The following is an 18,118-nucleotide window of genomic DNA, read 5'->3' on the forward strand; positions in this document are numbered from 1 at the left end:
TGTTTCCAGATTCCTATGAAGATTAGATATGAAACTCGAATGTATATTTCTGTAGCAGTGTCTCCATCAAGTGGACAAATTCACAAGTTGCAATTAAAAAAATAAATCTTATTTCCAGAAACAAATATACAATGCAGGGAACAGATAAACAAAGGTAAGGAATAAACTTAGAACTACATTGGTGATGTTATAGCACAATCTAAAACATTAAACAATAAAGGTGCCATAATAGGCCTACTGAAAAGGCATTTTAAACGCAATTAAATGAAACAAGAAAGGCTGCAACTAGAAGACGAACAGACAAGTAAACAAACGAGGTGTACTAAAAACAAGGTAAGAGACATTTATACGAGATATGACTGAGATACAGGAGGTATGGCTACAACTTTTTTGGGGGGGGGCTTCGACAATTTTCCCCACAGCATGTAGACGCACGCTCTACTGTGATTGGTTGTTTGACTGTCAATCAACCTAGAAAGCAACAACCAATCAAAGGCCGAGTGTCCCTCCTGCTGATCCAATTTAGACCGAGGGGCGTGGCTTATGACGTTAGTTTCGTGTTTGCGCGAGACTGCGGCGATCGCTTCGACTTCCTCCAGAAGCGCCATTTTCGGGCCTGTGACGGTTCCACAATATGCCTTCGCCAAAGAGATAATAATACTACTATTTAGCGTTGAGAGACTTAATTTTCAGTATTCTTCCAAAATGGGCCGGAAAAAGAAGAAGCAGATGAAACCATGGTGCTGGTATCCTTTTTTTTTTTTAACTTGGTGACAAAACGCCATCGTTGAAAGGCCAGAGGCTAAAACGTTAGCTCGACAAAAGGGAGGCCCGAGCTAACGTTTCCGTGAGTTTATCGCCTCCTATGTAAATGTTCCCCGGAAGGATTTGGACATCGCCGCTCGGAAACCACATTGTGTTTTTTTTGTTCAGTGTATATTTAATATACTTAGCCTTAAGTGCCTTTACATGAAAGAGGAAAATGTTTGAGCCCACGTTGCTGCCACAGGGAATCGAGGCTACCGATGATAGCTAATCTGTTAGCCGCGGATTGAAGACTCGCGGTAACGTCAAAGATTTTAAACTCCAGCGATTTTAAATCTGAACCTTTTGTGTAATCTGTTGAATTACGCTCCCTGGTCGCTGCTTTTAAACGGGAAGTATTCTACCAGATTATGTTGCGCAACAAGAGGAATACTATTAATCCTCCCGTGTCCCAATGCAATTCCCTCTTTGTTGTGCAGTACAATATATTTTTAACTAAATGCCATGATGATGATGATGATGATGATGTGTCAGAAAGCCTTCAGACCTCTGACCTGATAAAACCTCTGACCTGATAAACAGTATTGCTGTTGCGGGTAAATAGTTTCACGTCACGAGGGTGGATTCAAAATGAGAGACTGCTACTGTTTCGGGAGAAATGTGTGCAGCACCGTGAGACGCAGGGAACAGAGATACTATAACCTTTGTGAGCAAGTATTGCTATTTATGTTGCTTGATTAACATTGGCACCTCAGGTATACATGTGGCCTGGTATTTGTGTCTCTGTGTACCTGAAACAAAAAGAAGTCACATGGAGTATGTAAGGGTGGTGGGGAGTGTTGACGGTGTTGCTGTGAGTAAGAAACTTTTTTTTTTTTTTTTATGTTGGAGAACCGAAGTGCCAGCGCATCACAGTTCAGGGTGTTCGCACTGAATGTTTCCCTGAAACACCTCAGAACATCACAGAGGAACCCGGTGTTGTCAGTTTGACCCCGGGGGACAATTTCTCGGTGCACCAGCCTGCGAATGTAAATGAAAACCAACTGATGCACTTTTTGCAGTCTTTGACAGTGATGTTCTGCCCATCTGAAGCGGTAATCTCACTCAAAGCACCTCTCCAGGCTCATACCTTCATTGCAAAAGGCTTTCCAGATTCCTGAGTTTGGCACATAATTGGATATAGTGCATATCCAATTTCTCAATGGACTGTGCGCCCATGTCCATTGAGAAATTGCAGACACACCCGGAGTAGTAGTAGTAGTCACAAAAACATGTATAACTCGGGTGCTGATGGTGATTGTGCGATAAAACTTGGAATACTTCCTTTTCACATCATCAGTCAACTCCTCAGACGAATGCATGGTTCACAAGTAAAAGGCTGCCCAAACCTGTGCACGTGATGCAATTGGTTTGATTTAAGTCTAATGTTTTCTTGTTGGCGCCGGTCGATTTTGGGTCTTGCTCTTAATTACAGGACAGCCCTTAACTCCTTCCTCAAGGTACTGTAATCGAGACTTTGATGATGAGAAGATCCTCATTCAGCATCAGAAGGCAAAGCATTTCAAATGTCATATTTGCCACAAGAAGTTGTACACTGGCCCTGGCCTGGCTATTCACTGCATGCAGGTATGGACATTTATCCTGGTAGAGGATGAGCTCCATAATTTCTGAAACATTTTGTTCAAAGAGAGAAATTAGTTGATGGCACTCTGCCCGTTCATGCCAGCTCACTTTGCATATGTTTCAGGTGCACAAAGAGACGATTGACAGTGTACCAAATGCAATTCCTGGAAGAACAGACATTGAGCTGGAGATCTACGGCATGGAGGGAATTCCAGAGAAAGACATGCAAGAAAGAAGACGGACATTAGAACAGAAATCACAAGGTTAGTTCATCTTCATATCATTTTCTTGCCAATTTTAGGAAAAGCTCAAGATAGTGTCTGTAGATTAAAGCTTAGTTTACTAAATTAAATGTCTTGAGAGTTTAGGAATGTATTTTGTACTTCAGTTATTACAATAAATTCTTTGTAATTGTTACGAGTATCATGTGGTTAGAAAGATGTTAGTTAGTGGACCACAAAGCTGAAAGTGCAGGTGTTCTTCCCTCCTCACTTAATGTATGTCCAGTTGTTTCTAAAGACTCTGTGCTTGGATTGAAAGCCACCTGACAATATTTGTCTCTAAGCAAGGTAATGAACAATTTGTTTAGGCCTCACCATAACCTTTTCCGATTTCAGAGGGACAAAAGAAGAAGAACAATCAAGACGACTCTGATGACGATGATGATGACGACGAAGCAGGACCGTCAGCTCAGCAGGTTACTGCTGTCCAGCCCCAGGCGGGCTACGCTACTCAGATGACCCAACCTGGGATGCCTCCTGTGACAGGTGCCCCTGGGATGCCGCATGGAGGATATCAAGGCAAGGACCTTGTACTAAATAGCAAATGTCGGGAATCAACTCGTTTAAAAAAAAAAAAAAAAAAAAAAAGGCTTGTCACGTTACTCTGAGTCAGACACTAGTTTCTCGTGTCGTCTGGGAATTTGTGAACGTAAAGATGCTTTCCAAGATTAAAGAATAATCTTTGCTTGAATTCCTGAAGAGCGTAAAGGTTTTTAACTTCATGGCAGGATTTATTTTTGGTGTCTTGGCAAATTTGGTGATATTATGTGTTTGTTTACTATTGGCTGATATATTGTTATCAAAATATTATAATATCCCAAACATCAATATTAGTACGGATTAGGCTATTGCTGTGTGCTTTTTACATTTGTAGCTTGAATTTGTATGTAAACTTTTGCCTTTGTTCTAAACATTACTTGTATTGTCTTTCTCATAACTCTGCAGTTGCTTTTCTTTTCATAGCGTCACTGTTTTAGTCCTTATTTGTTGTGTTTCAAATATCGATGAAGCGCCCGCAGTGCCAGCAGGTTTTAAACCTGCAAAACTGACTCGACACACTGACTAGATGCAGCCAGTGCAGCTGGACAGGGTGTGGGTTCGTTCATGGTTTTGGTTTGTTCTTTTGCTTTAATGTGTAGCTGCCGTGTCGGGTTTGTAAACAGTCTTCTGAATCATTGTGCAGGAATGCCTCCGATGATGCCAGGTGTTCCTCCCATGATGCACGGCATGCCTCCTGCAATGCATGGAATGCCTCCAGGGTAAGAGCTCAGTCACTGATCGGGTTTAATCGGACATTTTCAGATCCAACATCGTGCCGTTTTTCAGTCTTTATGGAACTCCTGTCTTTATGGATGCTCATAGATTTATTTCCGGGGTAATGGGAGTCGCTGTAATGTAATTTTAGTGTTGTGATCTGTCAAATCAACTTTTTTCTTTAATTCTTTCTGTTCTCGTTGATTTTTGCAGAATGATGCCGATGGGAGGGATGATGCCTCCCATGATGCCGGGGATGCCCGGTATTCCACCCGGTGAGTTGACAGAAGTTGACTGATGAACAATTTGTTGTTGCTTCTTTTTTCAACAAAATGGTTTACATTCTGGGGGGGAAAAAACTTTTTTTTTTTTTTACATTTACGACTGTTAAAATGAGTCGGTTAATAATTCAGCCAAATTAACTGGATAATCATTCAATAGATAACTATTTTGTTAATTGAAAAACCTTTAAGGGTTTAAGCTTCTGAACTGCGTGTACGAGACCCACAGTGGTTTCAAGAGTTTCTATTAAATGACAATTTCAGACACGCGTGATAAGAATTGAGAGCTTGATGAATGGCCTTTACTCCGTTCTGTTGGCTACTTATTTTCTTTACTTGTTGCTCCCGTACTGATGGAAGAATGTTATCCGAACATGTCTGGTTGATCCTTCAGGAATGCCACCTCACATGGCTCCAAGGCCAGGGATGCCTCACATGGCCCCAGCCCCTGCAGCAGGACCAATACCTAGTCGACCAGCAGCACCAGCATCTCAGCCCGCTGTCACTAAACCTCTCTTCCCCAGTGCAGCGCAGGTGGGCATCATTCAACCACATACACACACACACACACACATACACGCGTGTGTGACTTCTTAGAGATATCAACTAAAATAGAAATCAGCCATTTTTTATTAGCTATTAACGATCTAATTGTATGCAAATTAGATAGTTGCCCACCTTTTATGTAACTAAACCATTTATACTATATATATATATATATATTTATATACACAGCATTCAGGGATATTAAAAACATATTTCATTTCGCATCTCCTTTGATTTCTGAAGTCTCATTTCCTTTTCGTATCCCCATGTAATTGTTTTAAATCAGCACCACTGTTGTGTATTCAATTTTGTCCTCGTAGCTGAATTTGGTTAGATTATGTGGACATGATACATGCCAATGCTGTGATCTCCTTTCCACCATGCTGCAGATGGGCTCAGGTGTTCACAGCAGCGCAGCAGCTGTTCCCTCTCCACCTGCAGACCCTCAGTCTGCCTCCTCCCAGCCTCCCTTTCCTAACATGCCACAAGTATGCTCACAGGCAGGACTTTGGCGTGATCTGTGGCAGCTGCATGTTGCGTATTTATTAGCTCTGCTTGTAAACCAGGCTGTTTCAATAACACTATTTGCCTTGTAAGCCTACTTGTGCGTCAGAACAAGCACGTCGGCCTTAACGTTGGTGTCAGAGGACGATTGTCTCTGACAGGAACTGGCACACGTTTTGTCTGTGAGCTTAATTACTGTGCATGCGCTTTGTTCACACAGTATGAGGCATAAGAAGGGATTTTCAAGGATCTTATTTGGCATCATCAACCCCTTTTAACCTCTGGAGCATGAGTTGTGCATTAAGTTCTCATCGTGCTTTTCCTTTTTATGTTGCAGCGGTACACCAGTTCTCCTCAATCTGAGTTTTGAGCGTCTGAAGTGATACAGTTGATTGGTCAGACCACTCTTGATACAAAGAACTAAAGTTATCTGATTACAAAATTGCACTACGATTGAGAGTAAATGATGCAACTTTTAACAGTTTTGTACCTCAAATTAGAAGACATTAGTACCTGATTTATTGAGATACAGAACTCACAAGTCAGATTAGTATACTGTTTGAATTCTGTTGATGAGCTTTAATTTGAATGCTATATTATTTTACATTGAGTGACCAAATCCTCAGCTAAGTTGAAAATTTGAATGTTCAAAAAAAGCTAAATTTTTATAATTTCTCAATGTAATCTGTTACACAATGGTTGGCAGTCAGGTATAATCCTTTGACTCTTGTGTGTCTATAATATTTGTGTTTTTGCTGGGTAGAAAGATGAGCATCCGTTTGAACTTGTTTTGTTTTTTTACCAGGCAGTTACCTGTGTTGTGTCTCTGTACAGGCCCAGAATGCTTCAGGAGCTGCAGCATCAAACTCCCACAACACAGTCGCTTCCTCCGACCCTCCCAAAGCAACATTCCCTGCCTACACCCAGCCCTCTGTCTCCTCTTCCTCTTCTACCTCCTCTTCTTCTAACCCCTCTAGCAGCACTGTGGCCAAACCCCCAGCCACAGTGACCAGTAAACCTGCCACCCTCACCACCACGAGTGCAACTAGTAAGTTGATCCATCCTGATGAGGATATCTCACTGGTAAGTTGCTTGAGCTTTCTATTTTGCCCTTTTCACAGTAAGTAATGACTGATATATCCATATAACAGTACAAGTAGTAGTTGGAGGATATCGGCTGGTGCAATATTTCACCATACATCTAGTTTTCCACATGTGTATCATGATCATAATGAAATCGGATATTTGCAGAATATCTTATCAAATGTCAAGTGGAGCATTTAAATTGTAGATCAATAATACAATTTGGTAGTTGTTCTTTTATGGTTGTGGTGAAGAATGATTCTGAACTTGAATATCCTCAGTCTGAAATCAGGGCTCGCCCAACATTGGTACCCAATTCCGCAACATTTTTTTTTTTGGGAGTGTTTTTCTTTGTACTGTAAGGGGCATACTAGTGTTTCTTTAGTCTGAATGTTTGCTTTGTGTGTTGTCATTGCCAACAGGAAGAGATGAGGGCCCAGTTGCCCCGTTATCAGCGTCTTATACCCAGGCCTGGTCAGGCCCATGTGGCTGCTCCCCCAGTGGCAGCTGTGGGCAGCATAATGGCCCCACAGCAAGGCATGCCACCACAGCAGCCTGGTATGAGGCATCCCATGCATGGTAAGAAAATGCTTGTTGGGGAAATCAGCTTGTGTACGAAACCCTTTAAATGTTCTGAAGTGTAAATCCACTTTTTTTTTTTTTTTTTTTTTTTGGACCTGGTAGATTTTATGTACAGACACTAAACTTTGATATCACAAGATTGTGGTGAATGTCTGAGGTTTGCTCAAGTTGGGTCCCTCAGTTACCTTAAAGGATAGGTTCACCATCTTTCTCAAAACAATAATAAAGTGCACATTGGAAAGAGGCCCTTCCTTGCTTTAATTGTTCTTCCTATTCAAACTGGCCACTAAAAGATCCCAGGTTCTATCTTACGGCCGGCACACAGTGGCGTCGGGTCCAAATACGAGTCTTTGCTCGTCTCAGACCGACATTGACCTCACTTTCACGTCCAGTGCTTATATTTGGTTGAGTAGCAAATGTGCTTCCAACAATAAGTTTAAAAGATTAAAAATAACAAGATTACATTGGTAAAGATAATTCTTGTGTACATTAATCCTCTCAATCTGCACACGAACAGAGATCTGTTTCCTCTGCAGTTCTTTCCTCCTCCATGTTAAACCTGCCTGCGGTGCAGGTGCCCTCGGCTTTTAAAAGGGAGGAGAAGTGACAGTCTAATTAGTCTATTTTGTGTTCTGCCCAACATACACCTGTCATTAATCATGGCACAAAGTATAACCCCCTTTGAACCGTGCACCTCACTTTGCACTCAGATTACCTGCTGTTTAATTAGAAAGAGTGGATCTGGACACGCCTTTAATGCACTTGCTTCTACGCACTATAGACCTCAAGCTTTATCAAGTCACAGAGAATTCAGTGAAAACCTTCCAAATTCACTCTTTAGTATCAAAATATATGGACGGTGTCCAATTTGTCTAAAATTGCAACCCAAACCTGCTCCAGTAGTACTTAACGTCGATCTCTGTTCTCCCTGCAGGTCAGTATGGTGCCCCTCCTCAGGGCATACCAAGCTACATGCCTGGAGGGATGCCTCCATACGGGCAGGGACCTCCTATGGTGCCCCCTTACCAGGGAGGCCCTCCCATGGGTATGAGGCCGCCTGTCATGTCTCCCGCCGGACGCTACTGAAGCAGCAAAGCAGCCACCACATTAGGTTTGAGGTTAACACCTTTCTCTCACCCTTGTGCTTTTTCAAACCTAGCTGCAAGCAAAAAGCAGTAAGACCAGCGGTGGTGAAGACAAACATTATTTGTTAGAACACATGGACATTTAATGTAACATGTTTATTGGAAAACAGCCAAACACCACATTAAGTTTCTAACGGCTCTTTTTTTCTTATTTGATTACATGTGAGGATATATTTTTCCCTTAGGTTTCACTCAGGTTCATAGAAGTGAAGTGTGTTAAAATATTCATATTTCTTTTGAAGCTGCTGGAGTAACATGAACGTACCAACCCCTTACAAAGGCAAGTTTCTCTTGTAAACACTTGATTAATTATATTTTGTGTATTGCTTTGGTAGATTGATTGAGGCCCTCACAGCACACTTAGGTGCTGTTGGACATTTGTCCCCAACCTTGGTTGGTGAGGGTCTCAGTGATGAAGATGATTCCAACAAAGTAGTGTTACGAACCCATGACTCATCAGTCTCTAGCTTTATTCTTCTTTTCAGGTTTGTTTTAAATGTTTTTTGGTCAACAGTCTACTTGTATGCATTCTTTGTAATGTTTTATCAATCTGTTGTAATAAAATCCATCTTGAAATCCAATGCTGGTTTGTCCTGACGTACGTGGAGGTGAGTCACGAAGGTTTGTACTGTTGTCGTATCTCTACACATCTCGGGGCTCCGGCAGGATTTCATCAGGTATTTATTTAAACACCCGAGTTTGCCATCATCTGGTTTTTTTTTGTTTGTTTTTTTGTGAGTCCACCTTCCATCGTCTTACCAATAGACAGGATATAATTGTACGCAAGGAAACTTCACCTCAGTTTAGATACAAAGATTTCTTGTGTCTCTCCCGCCCCAAACTTGAGATGTTGGCCGACTTCTGGTTCCAAATACTGCACGTTACACCCGTGATATGCTGGAAATAACTGCAAATGAAACGATTTTAGAGATCCTACACTCGCACCGCAATGAAAAGAAAAAAAACACGTCAATCCTTATCCATGAATCTTTTATTTTTCTATACATGCACAGCAGCATGAACGCTCCAATGTTGGTGTCTGTCGTGTCCCTGTAGAGCATTATGGAGGGAAAGCAAAACAAACCCGTCGATGCAGCACCTCTGGGTTAAATTCCAATATTGTGAAGCTCGGTTCTCAATTTCTTTTAGATTTTAAAGTTTGATTGAGACTTTTATTCTTTGCAGTTGCGTGAAAAGGAAAATAAATCGCGTGTGCAACAAGCGTATCTGATAATTGCTCCTGCAGTCGTCGTTGCAAACAGACGTGTCGTAGCAGAAATATAAAGGCTTGTCCTAAAAACTCGTGCTTTAGCAAGAAGGAGCCGCAGCCGCCGAGATTCTCGCCGGTATGACAGATAGCCGACCTAATGTTGCCAAGCGAAGGCGCCGAAGTGATATTTGTACATCCGTCGTCAAGAAAACGAGCTTCGCTTGATTGGTCTTTACGGCGGTGCCGGTTTGTGTTGCTGGGTGGTTTTGTGTTTTAGGAATCCTTTCTGTTCTAAATGTTTTACATAAACATCAGTCTGTCATCTGCAGTAATTGTTTGTGGGAGATTGTTGTACAGAAAGCGATCTCTTAAAAGAACAAACCTGCCTCTTCATGCAGACTGCAGGTCCACACGTGGGTCTGTGGTGCACACATCAGGAAAAACAAAATGGTGGTGCCAGAAGTTTGTAAATATTTAGTGTTTTGTTTTTTTTTGTTTGTTTTTTTTCCTCTGCCCTCATCACTTACTGCTTTGTATTTGTTTTTGTTGTCTGTAGCCCGTCCATATGAGCTTTTCAGCCTTAAAACCCAATCAGCTGGCATGACAGGTCAGTTAAACCCAGTAAGTACCTGATGTTTATTATAGTGTGGGTCTGTCCTGTACAACTGGACGCTGTAGGCCTCATGTTACATGATGTGCTGTGTTAAAGTATGTTAGAAGTTCCCAAGATCATCAAACACGTGTTGAGGAGAAGAATAGGCCTCTGGTGATATTTCTATTGATCTTATTTATGAGCGGACGTGTACGTTCAGAATGTTTGTGCTCCCTTGTCCTGTCCGGTGTGATTATCATGGTAAGTAGTCGGCAGCGGGCTTAAAGCTCGTGTGTACGAGGGAGTTTTAACTCGCCCTGATTTAAGTAGTAGTATCTACTGCGGTGGTTCTCAAACTTTTGGTCTCGCGACCCAATGAAGGCGTTTTCACCATATTTAGTATTAAAAAATTATATATAAAATCAAATGAATGCAGCAGAGATATCTGGACTTTCAGTCCCTGGAATGAGTCGGTCTCAACAACATTGGATCTTGGATATCCCACGATGCAACCTGGGAATGTCAGTCTTTTAAAAAAAACAAACAAAAAAAACAGTTTGTATGAAGGAGTTTGTCAGAAATTTAAGGTCTCCAGATCTTATCACATCGGATGCTTTTTTTTAAAAAAAAATTTATTTTCATCCTTAAGAAAGCTTCCTTCAGTCACAGAAAAGCTGTTTTTGCCCTTTGTTAACTTTATAACTTTAAAATTGACAGACTGCTCCTTTTAAAAAAATGTGCACCTCCATCAAAGATGATTTTTCTGAACTGTAACAGTTTTTAACATTTTTTTTTTTTTTTTTTTTTTTTTTATCCCCATAATCTTTAAATGACCCTTCAGGTTCATCTTGGAGCCCGTTTATGGAATCGTGACCTCAGTTTAAGAACCACACATTCAGCAGGTTTTTGGTCTATTTGTTGTGATTTTAGGGTTCTGTCTGTTCTGCAATTAAAAATTAGGAAAATGTATTTTTTTTTTTTTTTGTATATGGTGATCACAGAACTGACATTTAGAAAATGTATCTCCAGCTTCACTTTCTAGAGACAATGTTGGTCTGACAAATCCACAAAATCAACTCTTTTATGAACACATTCCCACAATGAATTGATTCAACTGAAAAGGGACGCTGCTTCTCCAAAGTCATGGAGTTAAATGTACGTTTTCAGTGCGGTGGGCACCAAAAAAAACAAAAACTATTTATCTTATTTGTACTGTGGTAGGTGCAGAAACGGATTTCTCTATCAGGACAAATAAAACCAGAACAAGACACCACTAAAACATAAGTGGTCATTTTTGGGTGAACTAACTGAAGTATTAAGATCTTCATAATTGTCGAGCGTTTTATTATGTTGGTTAGTGATGTCTGCTTTTTCTTACCAAATTTGGTGTCATGACTGTTAACTTAAATGTAGCCTATTTGATTTCAAATATTTGCGGTCTTGATGCGCAATCATGACTTCTATGACATTTTAAAATGACTAAACTGTCCCTTAAAGAACAATTGAATGAAAATGTAACATCATTTTGTCAAAATCATGTTTTTTATTAAATGTTTTTTTTTTTTTTAAATAAAAGTTATTCCATTATTTTGCTGCCACTTGTTTTTCTTTGATTACTGAATTTAAATTTGAGGTGATACAAACTGGAGTTTGTAGGCTTTCAGAAAGTGCACCACCTAGCGGCATCTGGAGGAATTTAATGGGACCCTGAACATCCACATTAGACCTCAAATGCCCAGGAGACTGTTAAAATAGAGGGAAATAACAGGAGCCATTACTTCAATAATACTGCACATAAGAAAGAATTACATCTGTTAGATGAGATGTTGGTGTAAAAAAAAAAAAAAAAAGGTACTTGTGCGTGTATTAACTGTTTTTGTTTTTGGGGTGGGCTGCGTACATTTACAGGAATTAGTCATACATCTTTGGAACCTATTTATGGTTAGAAGCATTAAAGAGGACAGCAGACGTGTTCCGCTATATTGCGAAATTAGTGCATCCACATGCATTCACATGCAGCCATACGCACAAACAAGACTGACCATTAACAACAATTTGAAGAATTCGGAGAGAAGCCACCGAAGCTGAAGGTCGTCAAACTGCCACACTTTCTTCAAACTGGTGCACCTTGTAAACCGTGAACAGAAACCACCGGCTCCGCACCTACTGACTGTGGCTTCCTGCTGAAAGAGGAGGACGGGGAAATGGTTATTTCAAGCTGATACCGGCGACATGAGCAGACCGGTTAGATAACCATCGCTCATGACTCAAATTTGCCCGATTGTGGTCATTAATATTCTGCACTAATTTTCTGTTTTTTTGTTGTTGTTTGTTTTTTTAATAAAAAAAATATGATGTATATATAAAACTGCTTCTCGTGTCTGAACTGCAGGTTGGTGTGTGAAAAAAACAAAACGTGTGAACAAGGTTAAGTCAGAAATGATGTCGATAATAAACTAGTCAAAGAGGCCTTTTACTTATTAATTCTAGATGTCCAGTAAGTTTTTCAAAGTCTTTCATAAGTCAGATCTGCTCAGACTGTTTATTCAACACTATTGAAGGTGTGAGGATCTACAGTGCTATGAGGCCAACTGGTTTTTGTATGTCAAAACTTGAGAGTTGAATGTTTTGGGGCTGTCACTTTTATCATCTAAAAGCAGACACATCCTGACGGGCAGTCGGTATCGTTTCCTGTGGGGTGAATAAAAACATTTTGTCTGTGGAAAGTTTTTTAAAGCATGTTATACTCAATTAATGCAAACTTTAGAAAAGAAAAAAAAAAATGTAGACGAAGGTAATTGATTTTCGCACTGCCTAAAACAAAAGGAAGTGGATCTTCGGGGTCTTACTGTGCTTGTTGGGTGTTTCTTAATGTGTCCCCAGGCCGTCTGTCACATTTGCTGTGGAAGGAGCTGATCCATTGTGGCGTTGAGATGGTGTTGCTTACTCTGTGCTTCCTCTTGTGTGGGCCTTGAGGTTTGAAGGTGGAGCTTCATGGAGTTCCTCTTGGTTTCATTTACAGTTAACCAAAGTTTTGAAATCCAGTTCCGAGCGCCTGCGTCGAAGCTGTCATGGTTTACACCGGCGACCTCCTTCAGCATCTTAACTAGTGTCTTGCAGAGGTATTAATGATGACTGGGATCCAGTGCCTGGTTTGTCTGTGGACTCTGCTCATCTCTCAGACTGGATTTGGTAAGTTTGTTGCTGCTGTTCAGACTGATGTGTAAATTGTATTCAGAAAAGGAAGTCATCTGGAGTACTTTTTTTTTTTTAAAAACATAGAAAAGAACCCTTTAGTGAATCCAAATGAAAATGTGAGAGACTTTGGCTGTTAGATTAATTTAACTTTGGTGGTTTGTTGGTCAGAGTTTATAATGTTATCATGTGGCTGTTCCCCCCCAATCTGGTATACATTTAATGGATGGCTTGAAAATGACTAAATAAGAATTCAGAAATAGGAATAAACATATTCCAATTGTATTTTGTAGCACTATGTTAACTGCTGCAGTAGTTGAATCTTTTTACACTGCATTCATAATATGCATTATTTGTTGCCCTCTACGACCTGGCTGCAAAAATGTTTCTAAAATAGCACCAAAAAAAAAATAAAAAAAATCTGTCTTTTGAAACTTACTCATATCTTTATGAATTCACGATATGAATTATTTGATCGAAACATCTGTTTGTTTCCGACAAGTTTGCAGTGACGTTCGGTTCCTCGAGCGGCGTGAAGGTGAATCAGTGGTTCTCCCCTGCGTGCTTGAGCAGAAGGACCCCGCTCCCTTCGGCGTCTACCTGAGACGCAGCTGGCTGAGTCCCGGCGAGCTGCTGTTCGTGTACAGCGGCTCCCCGGTCAGCGTGACCGACGATGCGTCCAAAAACCGCACCAGTGTCAGCGGCGACCCGAGCCTCGGTGCTCTGAACGTCACCATCTCTCAGCTGCGGGCCGGCGACACTGACCGCTACTGCTGTGACTTTGTTGTGGACAACCCTGCTGCTGAAGACATACACATACACGGGCTGACTGAATTCTTCCTCCTTGTTAGTGGTGGTGGTGGTGGTGAGTGTTTTTTTTTGTTGGTTTTTTTTGTGTTCCCCTCCCCCCCCCCACCCCCTCCTTCTCACACGCTTCATGTGTTGCCCACGGGGAGGTAAACTTTCCACAAAACGAGAAGGTCAAAACGTATGCACACAGGAAATGCTCTTGGCTCAGCGAACATTGTTAAAGGTCAAAGTATACTTTATGGAAGTGGTGATAATATTGATTAAAGAAGTGAGGGGCGCTAGAGGTGGACGTATCCCAACGGGCAGGATGTTTCAATACCTGGCAACCCCAAAAGTTCCCTTTTAGTATCGCATTCCACCTATTTAGAAATCAACACCTATTTAAGCCTTTAATAACTCCGGTTCATAGACCCTATTTAAATAATGCCTTACTAATATCATAAAGTCTTTTTTTTTTTTTCCTTTGGGGCGTAAAATGTCCAGCGTGTTTCGGAAACATCTTAAAAGGTCGAGCTCATCGGCGGTGATGATCACGTCCTCCCATCTCAGCTGCTTGCCTTTCTTTCATCACTTGATTCACATTCACATTTTTTCTCGAAATGACTCGCTGTGGTTAGTTGTTTTTAAGTGTGTGAGAGTCAGAAGTCCGCTAATATATATGCAGTGCCAAATTTGAAAATACAACCTTCCACTCACATTATTAAAGTTTCACTCAGTATATCAATAATTCTGGGTCTTCAAACCTAAAATAAATAAGTTAATTAAAAAAAAACTGTGACAGCGGACCTGCACATTTTCTGGAAGTGCAAATGTTTCCCGCTGTTTGATAAAACTCGACAGCTGCTTCTCTCACTGTTTAAAATGAGTGGCGCCCCTGTCCGTTACATCCGTCTTATTATTCCCTTTCCCCCCCCCCTCCTCTGGAGATGGCCATGAGTCGGTGGACATGGATCTGGTAGAGACGTGTGCTGGGGGTTCAGCAGTGCTGCCCTGTTTCTCCCCTCATGGGGAGGGATTGGCTGTGGAGGGGGTAAGTCTGAAGCGCCGGAGGGGCCGGGCACCTGTGGAGGTTTTGTACAACTCAAAGCGACACCGCAGCAGCAGCAGCAGCAGCAGCAGCCGCCCTCCTCAGTTCCCCGCTGAGAGGGTCCAGCTGTCCTCGGCGCCGAGCCCCGGCGGCCTCACCTACAACCTCACCCTGCAGCAGCTGCAGCCGGAGGACAGCGCCCTGTACAGCTGCCAGCTGCTCCTGCGTGACACGCCCGAGCGCAGCACCAGCCTAGGGAGACGCGTGGTCTTTGTTTCTGTGAAAGGTGGGTCCAGTGATAGTGGGAGTTGATCACCAGGTGACTTCAGCTGACTGGCTTTTTTTTTTTTTTTTTTTCTTCTTCTTCTTCCTCAGGCTTTTGAAATGAAAATAGGATTTCTCCTCTTACTGCGTTTTTTTGTTTTTTGTTTTCTGTTGTTGCACTCGTGTTTTATCTCCTGCATTTTGTGTTGTTTCATTTACCATCAGCCCACCAGTGATGTCGGAACGTTTCTGGCTTCGGCTACTAATGATATAAATAACAACGGATGTTACACTGAGTAGGTTCAGGTTTTGTGGGGCCTTTACAGCCTCTGAAGCGAATGCAAAACAAAAAAAACCCACTGTCAGTTGCTCAACCGTAGTGTTCCCGTTTTAACTTTCTTTTTTTTTTAAGAACACGTTTTTTGCTTGCACAGTCATCCTTTTCGTAACAATGAAAGAACAAAAAAAAAAAAAATTCAACCTCAAAATGAACAACAACAATGCACACAATCTGTCCAACGAATGAAAAGGAAAACAAAACAGCCATCCAGCTTTAGGATCACCCTTCATCCACATTGAAATGCAATTGTGAGCTTTAAAGGTGTAATATGTACGATTTAAGGACCTGATGTAATACCACGTTGTCCTTTAGGAGGCGATATTGAGTCAGTGTAGCGTCCAGTCTGCCGGTCCGGCTCCGAGTCTCAGCAGTTTGGTTGAAGTTTGCGTATTCTTGCTCTGCCACTTGTCTGTTGATCGAATACAAATTAAAAAAAAATGATGATCGGGTTTTTACTGTACGGTTTGTGTGGGTGATGATCTGCAGTGACGATCTGTTGACACATCTCCAAACAATATCAACAAATCCGATGAAAAAAAAAATCAATGAACCGATCCTACTACTAAAAATGATAGTTTTTTTTTGGTTTTAAAAACATAATAATTTACATCTTCATGTGGAGCAACAGAGTCAGGAAGTCAGAAAGATCTGAGAAACGGTCACTTTAATGAGTTTGGGTTTTTGGGACATTAAGAAAAAAAATATAGTGTAGGACACTTTTTATGGTTATAAGAAAAATACCAATAAGAACTTGACACGGAAGTATTTGAATTGATTATTATATTTGAGGTATTAAATGGTGTTCTGCTGATGTCCCACTTATTTCACTGTGCAAACTGAACAGCTGACATCTCCGGATAACATCAGAACTACCGTTTGGTGATCCTATTTGTTCGTTGACCCTTTTCACCAACGTTTTTCGGGACGTCCAACCCCTCATCCTCACTTTGTACAGAAGCTCGGCTTTCCCACGCCGTCGTCCCCTCAATACAGTTTACTTATTCAAAGTGCAGCCCGACGGTGCGTAGTAAGTTCGTTTCGGTGGTCTCTTCTGTTCCTACTGAACGCTGTCGCGCTTGGGCTGTCGTTGCGCCACTTTTATAGCCATCTGTGTTTTGTTTTTTTATGTAACAGTGTTTTAGGACTGCGGACAATATAAACGGCACGCCGAAAGGATGACGCCCGAGTCGGAGTGACGAGGACGCGGTGCAGCGGGCCGGTGTCAAACTTCGTTTGATCTTCACCGTTTTCTGTCCCTCTTGTGCTTCTCCGCAGGCGAAGAGTGCAGCTGCTCCGCCTACTCCGCCGCGCTTTACGCCCTGTCCTCGGCCGTGGCCCTTTTCCTCCTCCTGCTGCTCCTCATCGCACTTGTGGCGATTTATAAAGTGAGTTGGCTTCGTAGCTCGGTAACGCGCCGCTCAGAGGCTGCAGAACAATAAGAGAGGAAGTGTAACTGCTGTATTGCCACGAACAGCACATGCCTGTTGAGATTGCCAAATTTCCTCTGCAGCTCACCACAAAACCGCACAAACGTCTGGCAGCCGGTTGTTCTCGTTGTTTTTTTTTTTTTTTAAACTTCCGCGAGGGAGGTGCTGAAACGCAATTTCACTTGTTGCTTGTTTTCATTAGTTTTTAATAGTGTTGAACTAGTGCTTTTTTTTTTTTTTCCCTCCTCCCATGTGGCTCTGAAAGATGTCACGGCGAGGTGCAGTCTTGGGTAAGACTTCCTATTAAGGACGTCTGAAGCGAAAATGACAAACTTAGATTTTAACACAGGAAACTGAGCGCGTTGCTCTCTGTTTGCACCCTTCACTGATTTGTTTTCCTCCCGTTTCGATGGCTGTCAGGGTAAAGCTCGCCGCAGAGTCAAGTCACATCCTGCCGCCCCGATCTACGAGGAGATGACTGGGCTGCAGCCCCTCGGTGGAAAGGTGGCCCCCCGCCGTTGGGAGGAAGCGGAGACCTCCGAGTACAGAAACTACACGGTGAAGAAATCCTGTCCCGGGAACCATTACGAAAGCCCCAGCGGGGACCTCCGCCCCAGGAGTGAGTCTCACACTTAAAACGTTTCACCTTCTCCGGACCGACTCGACATCTCAGCTGCCTCAAACTCACCGGACTCTTGATTGGCGCTCTGAAGTTTCCTAGCTTACGTCCTTCCTCGTGCAGCTTTTCAATTTTGTGTTTATTTGTTGTTGCTGGTTTATACTTTTTTTTTTTTTTTTTTTTTTTTTATTGGAGCATTTTCCTCACAACTTTTATAAACGTATTTAGCTGCCACTGTTGTAAGCAAAATAAAACCTCGTTTCCAAGTTTTATATTACATATGTTATATAATATGATGTATTTTGTGATGCAACACATTCTGGAAAATCAACTAAGAAATGAATTAAAAAAAATAAATAACCACACGTGAACCGAATCCATCAATTTGAAGCTATCCTGACAGTTTCTTTTGTCAACAAACCGAAGTAATGTTTGCATTCACCGTTTCTCACCGAAGCCCAACGAGGCCCGACAAACATGTTCAATCCTCTTCCTCATTAAACAATTGTACAGAAAATCTTTGGACTTTATTTCCATTATTGTTTACTTCTTCTTCACTGCTACTTTTAC

General features: G+C 41.8%; 2 protein-coding genes across 4 annotated transcripts; both read left to right on the forward strand.

Moving 5' to 3' along the window:
• Positions 1-571: 571 nt before the first annotated feature.
• znf207b (zinc finger protein 207, b) lies at positions 572-8,645 on the forward strand. Of its 2 annotated transcripts, XM_069166973.1 has the most exons (11): positions 572-746; positions 2,265-2,391; positions 2,513-2,651; positions 3,006-3,188; positions 3,853-3,928; positions 4,137-4,198; positions 4,599-4,738; positions 5,140-5,238; positions 6,089-6,337; positions 6,760-6,916; positions 7,854-8,645. In XM_069166973.1, the coding sequence occupies exons 1-11, from the start codon at positions 706-708 to the stop codon at positions 8,003-8,005; spliced, it is 1,425 nt and encodes a 474-aa protein (XP_069023074.1). In that variant the 5' UTR covers positions 572-705; the 3' UTR covers positions 8,006-8,645. The 2 variants fall into 2 exon arrangements, with proteins under 2 accessions (XP_069023074.1, XP_069023075.1); XM_069166974.1 differs by lacking the exon at positions 5,140-5,238.
• Positions 8,646-12,922: 4,277 nt separating this feature from the next.
• Positions 12,923-18,065, forward strand: cd7al (cd7 antigen-like). 2 transcript variants are annotated; one of them, XM_069168198.1, is made up of 5 exons: positions 12,923-13,058; positions 13,564-13,926; positions 14,798-15,184; positions 16,778-16,887; positions 17,350-18,065. In XM_069168198.1, exons 1-5 carry the CDS (start codon positions 12,995-12,997, stop codon positions 17,563-17,565), a joined length of 1,140 nt encoding a protein of 379 aa, XP_069024299.1. In that variant the 5' UTR covers positions 12,923-12,994; the 3' UTR covers positions 17,566-18,065. The 2 variants fall into 2 exon arrangements, with proteins under 2 accessions (XP_069024299.1, XP_069024300.1); XM_069168199.1 differs by having other exon boundaries at positions 13,564-13,923.
• Positions 18,066-18,118: the final 53 nt, after the last annotated feature.

This window comes from Embiotoca jacksoni, unplaced genomic scaffold (genome assembly GCF_022577435.1).
Source record: "Embiotoca jacksoni isolate LCO1_2020_lvr unplaced genomic scaffold, fEmbJac1.0.p SCAF_4, whole genome shotgun sequence".
Classification (NCBI taxonomy): domain Eukaryota; kingdom Metazoa; phylum Chordata; class Actinopteri; family Embiotocidae; genus Embiotoca; species Embiotoca jacksoni.

Excerpts from the sequence above, each read along its gene's own strand:
- znf207b (XM_069166973.1), top strand. The coding sequence starts at position 706 with ATGGGCCGGAAAAAGAAGAAGCAGATGAAACCATGGTGCTG. Across the intron at positions 3,189-3,852 it reads GCCGCATGGAGGATATCAAG|GAATGCCTCCGATGATGCCA; the intron begins GCAAGGACCTTG and ends ATCATTGTGCAG. Across the intron at positions 5,239-6,088 it reads CCTTTCCTAACATGCCACAA|GCCCAGAATGCTTCAGGAGC; the intron begins GTATGCTCACAG and ends GTCTCTGTACAG.
- cd7al (XM_069168198.1), top strand. The coding sequence starts at position 12,995 with ATGATGACTGGGATCCAGTGCCTGGTTTGTCTGTGGACTCTGCTCATC. Across the intron at positions 13,059-13,563 it reads CATCTCTCAGACTGGATTTG|TTTGCAGTGACGTTCGGTTC; the intron begins GTAAGTTTGTTG and ends GTTTCCGACAAG. Across the intron at positions 13,927-14,797 it reads TGTTAGTGGTGGTGGTGGTG|ATGGCCATGAGTCGGTGGAC; the intron begins GTGAGTGTTTTT and ends CCTCCTCTGGAG.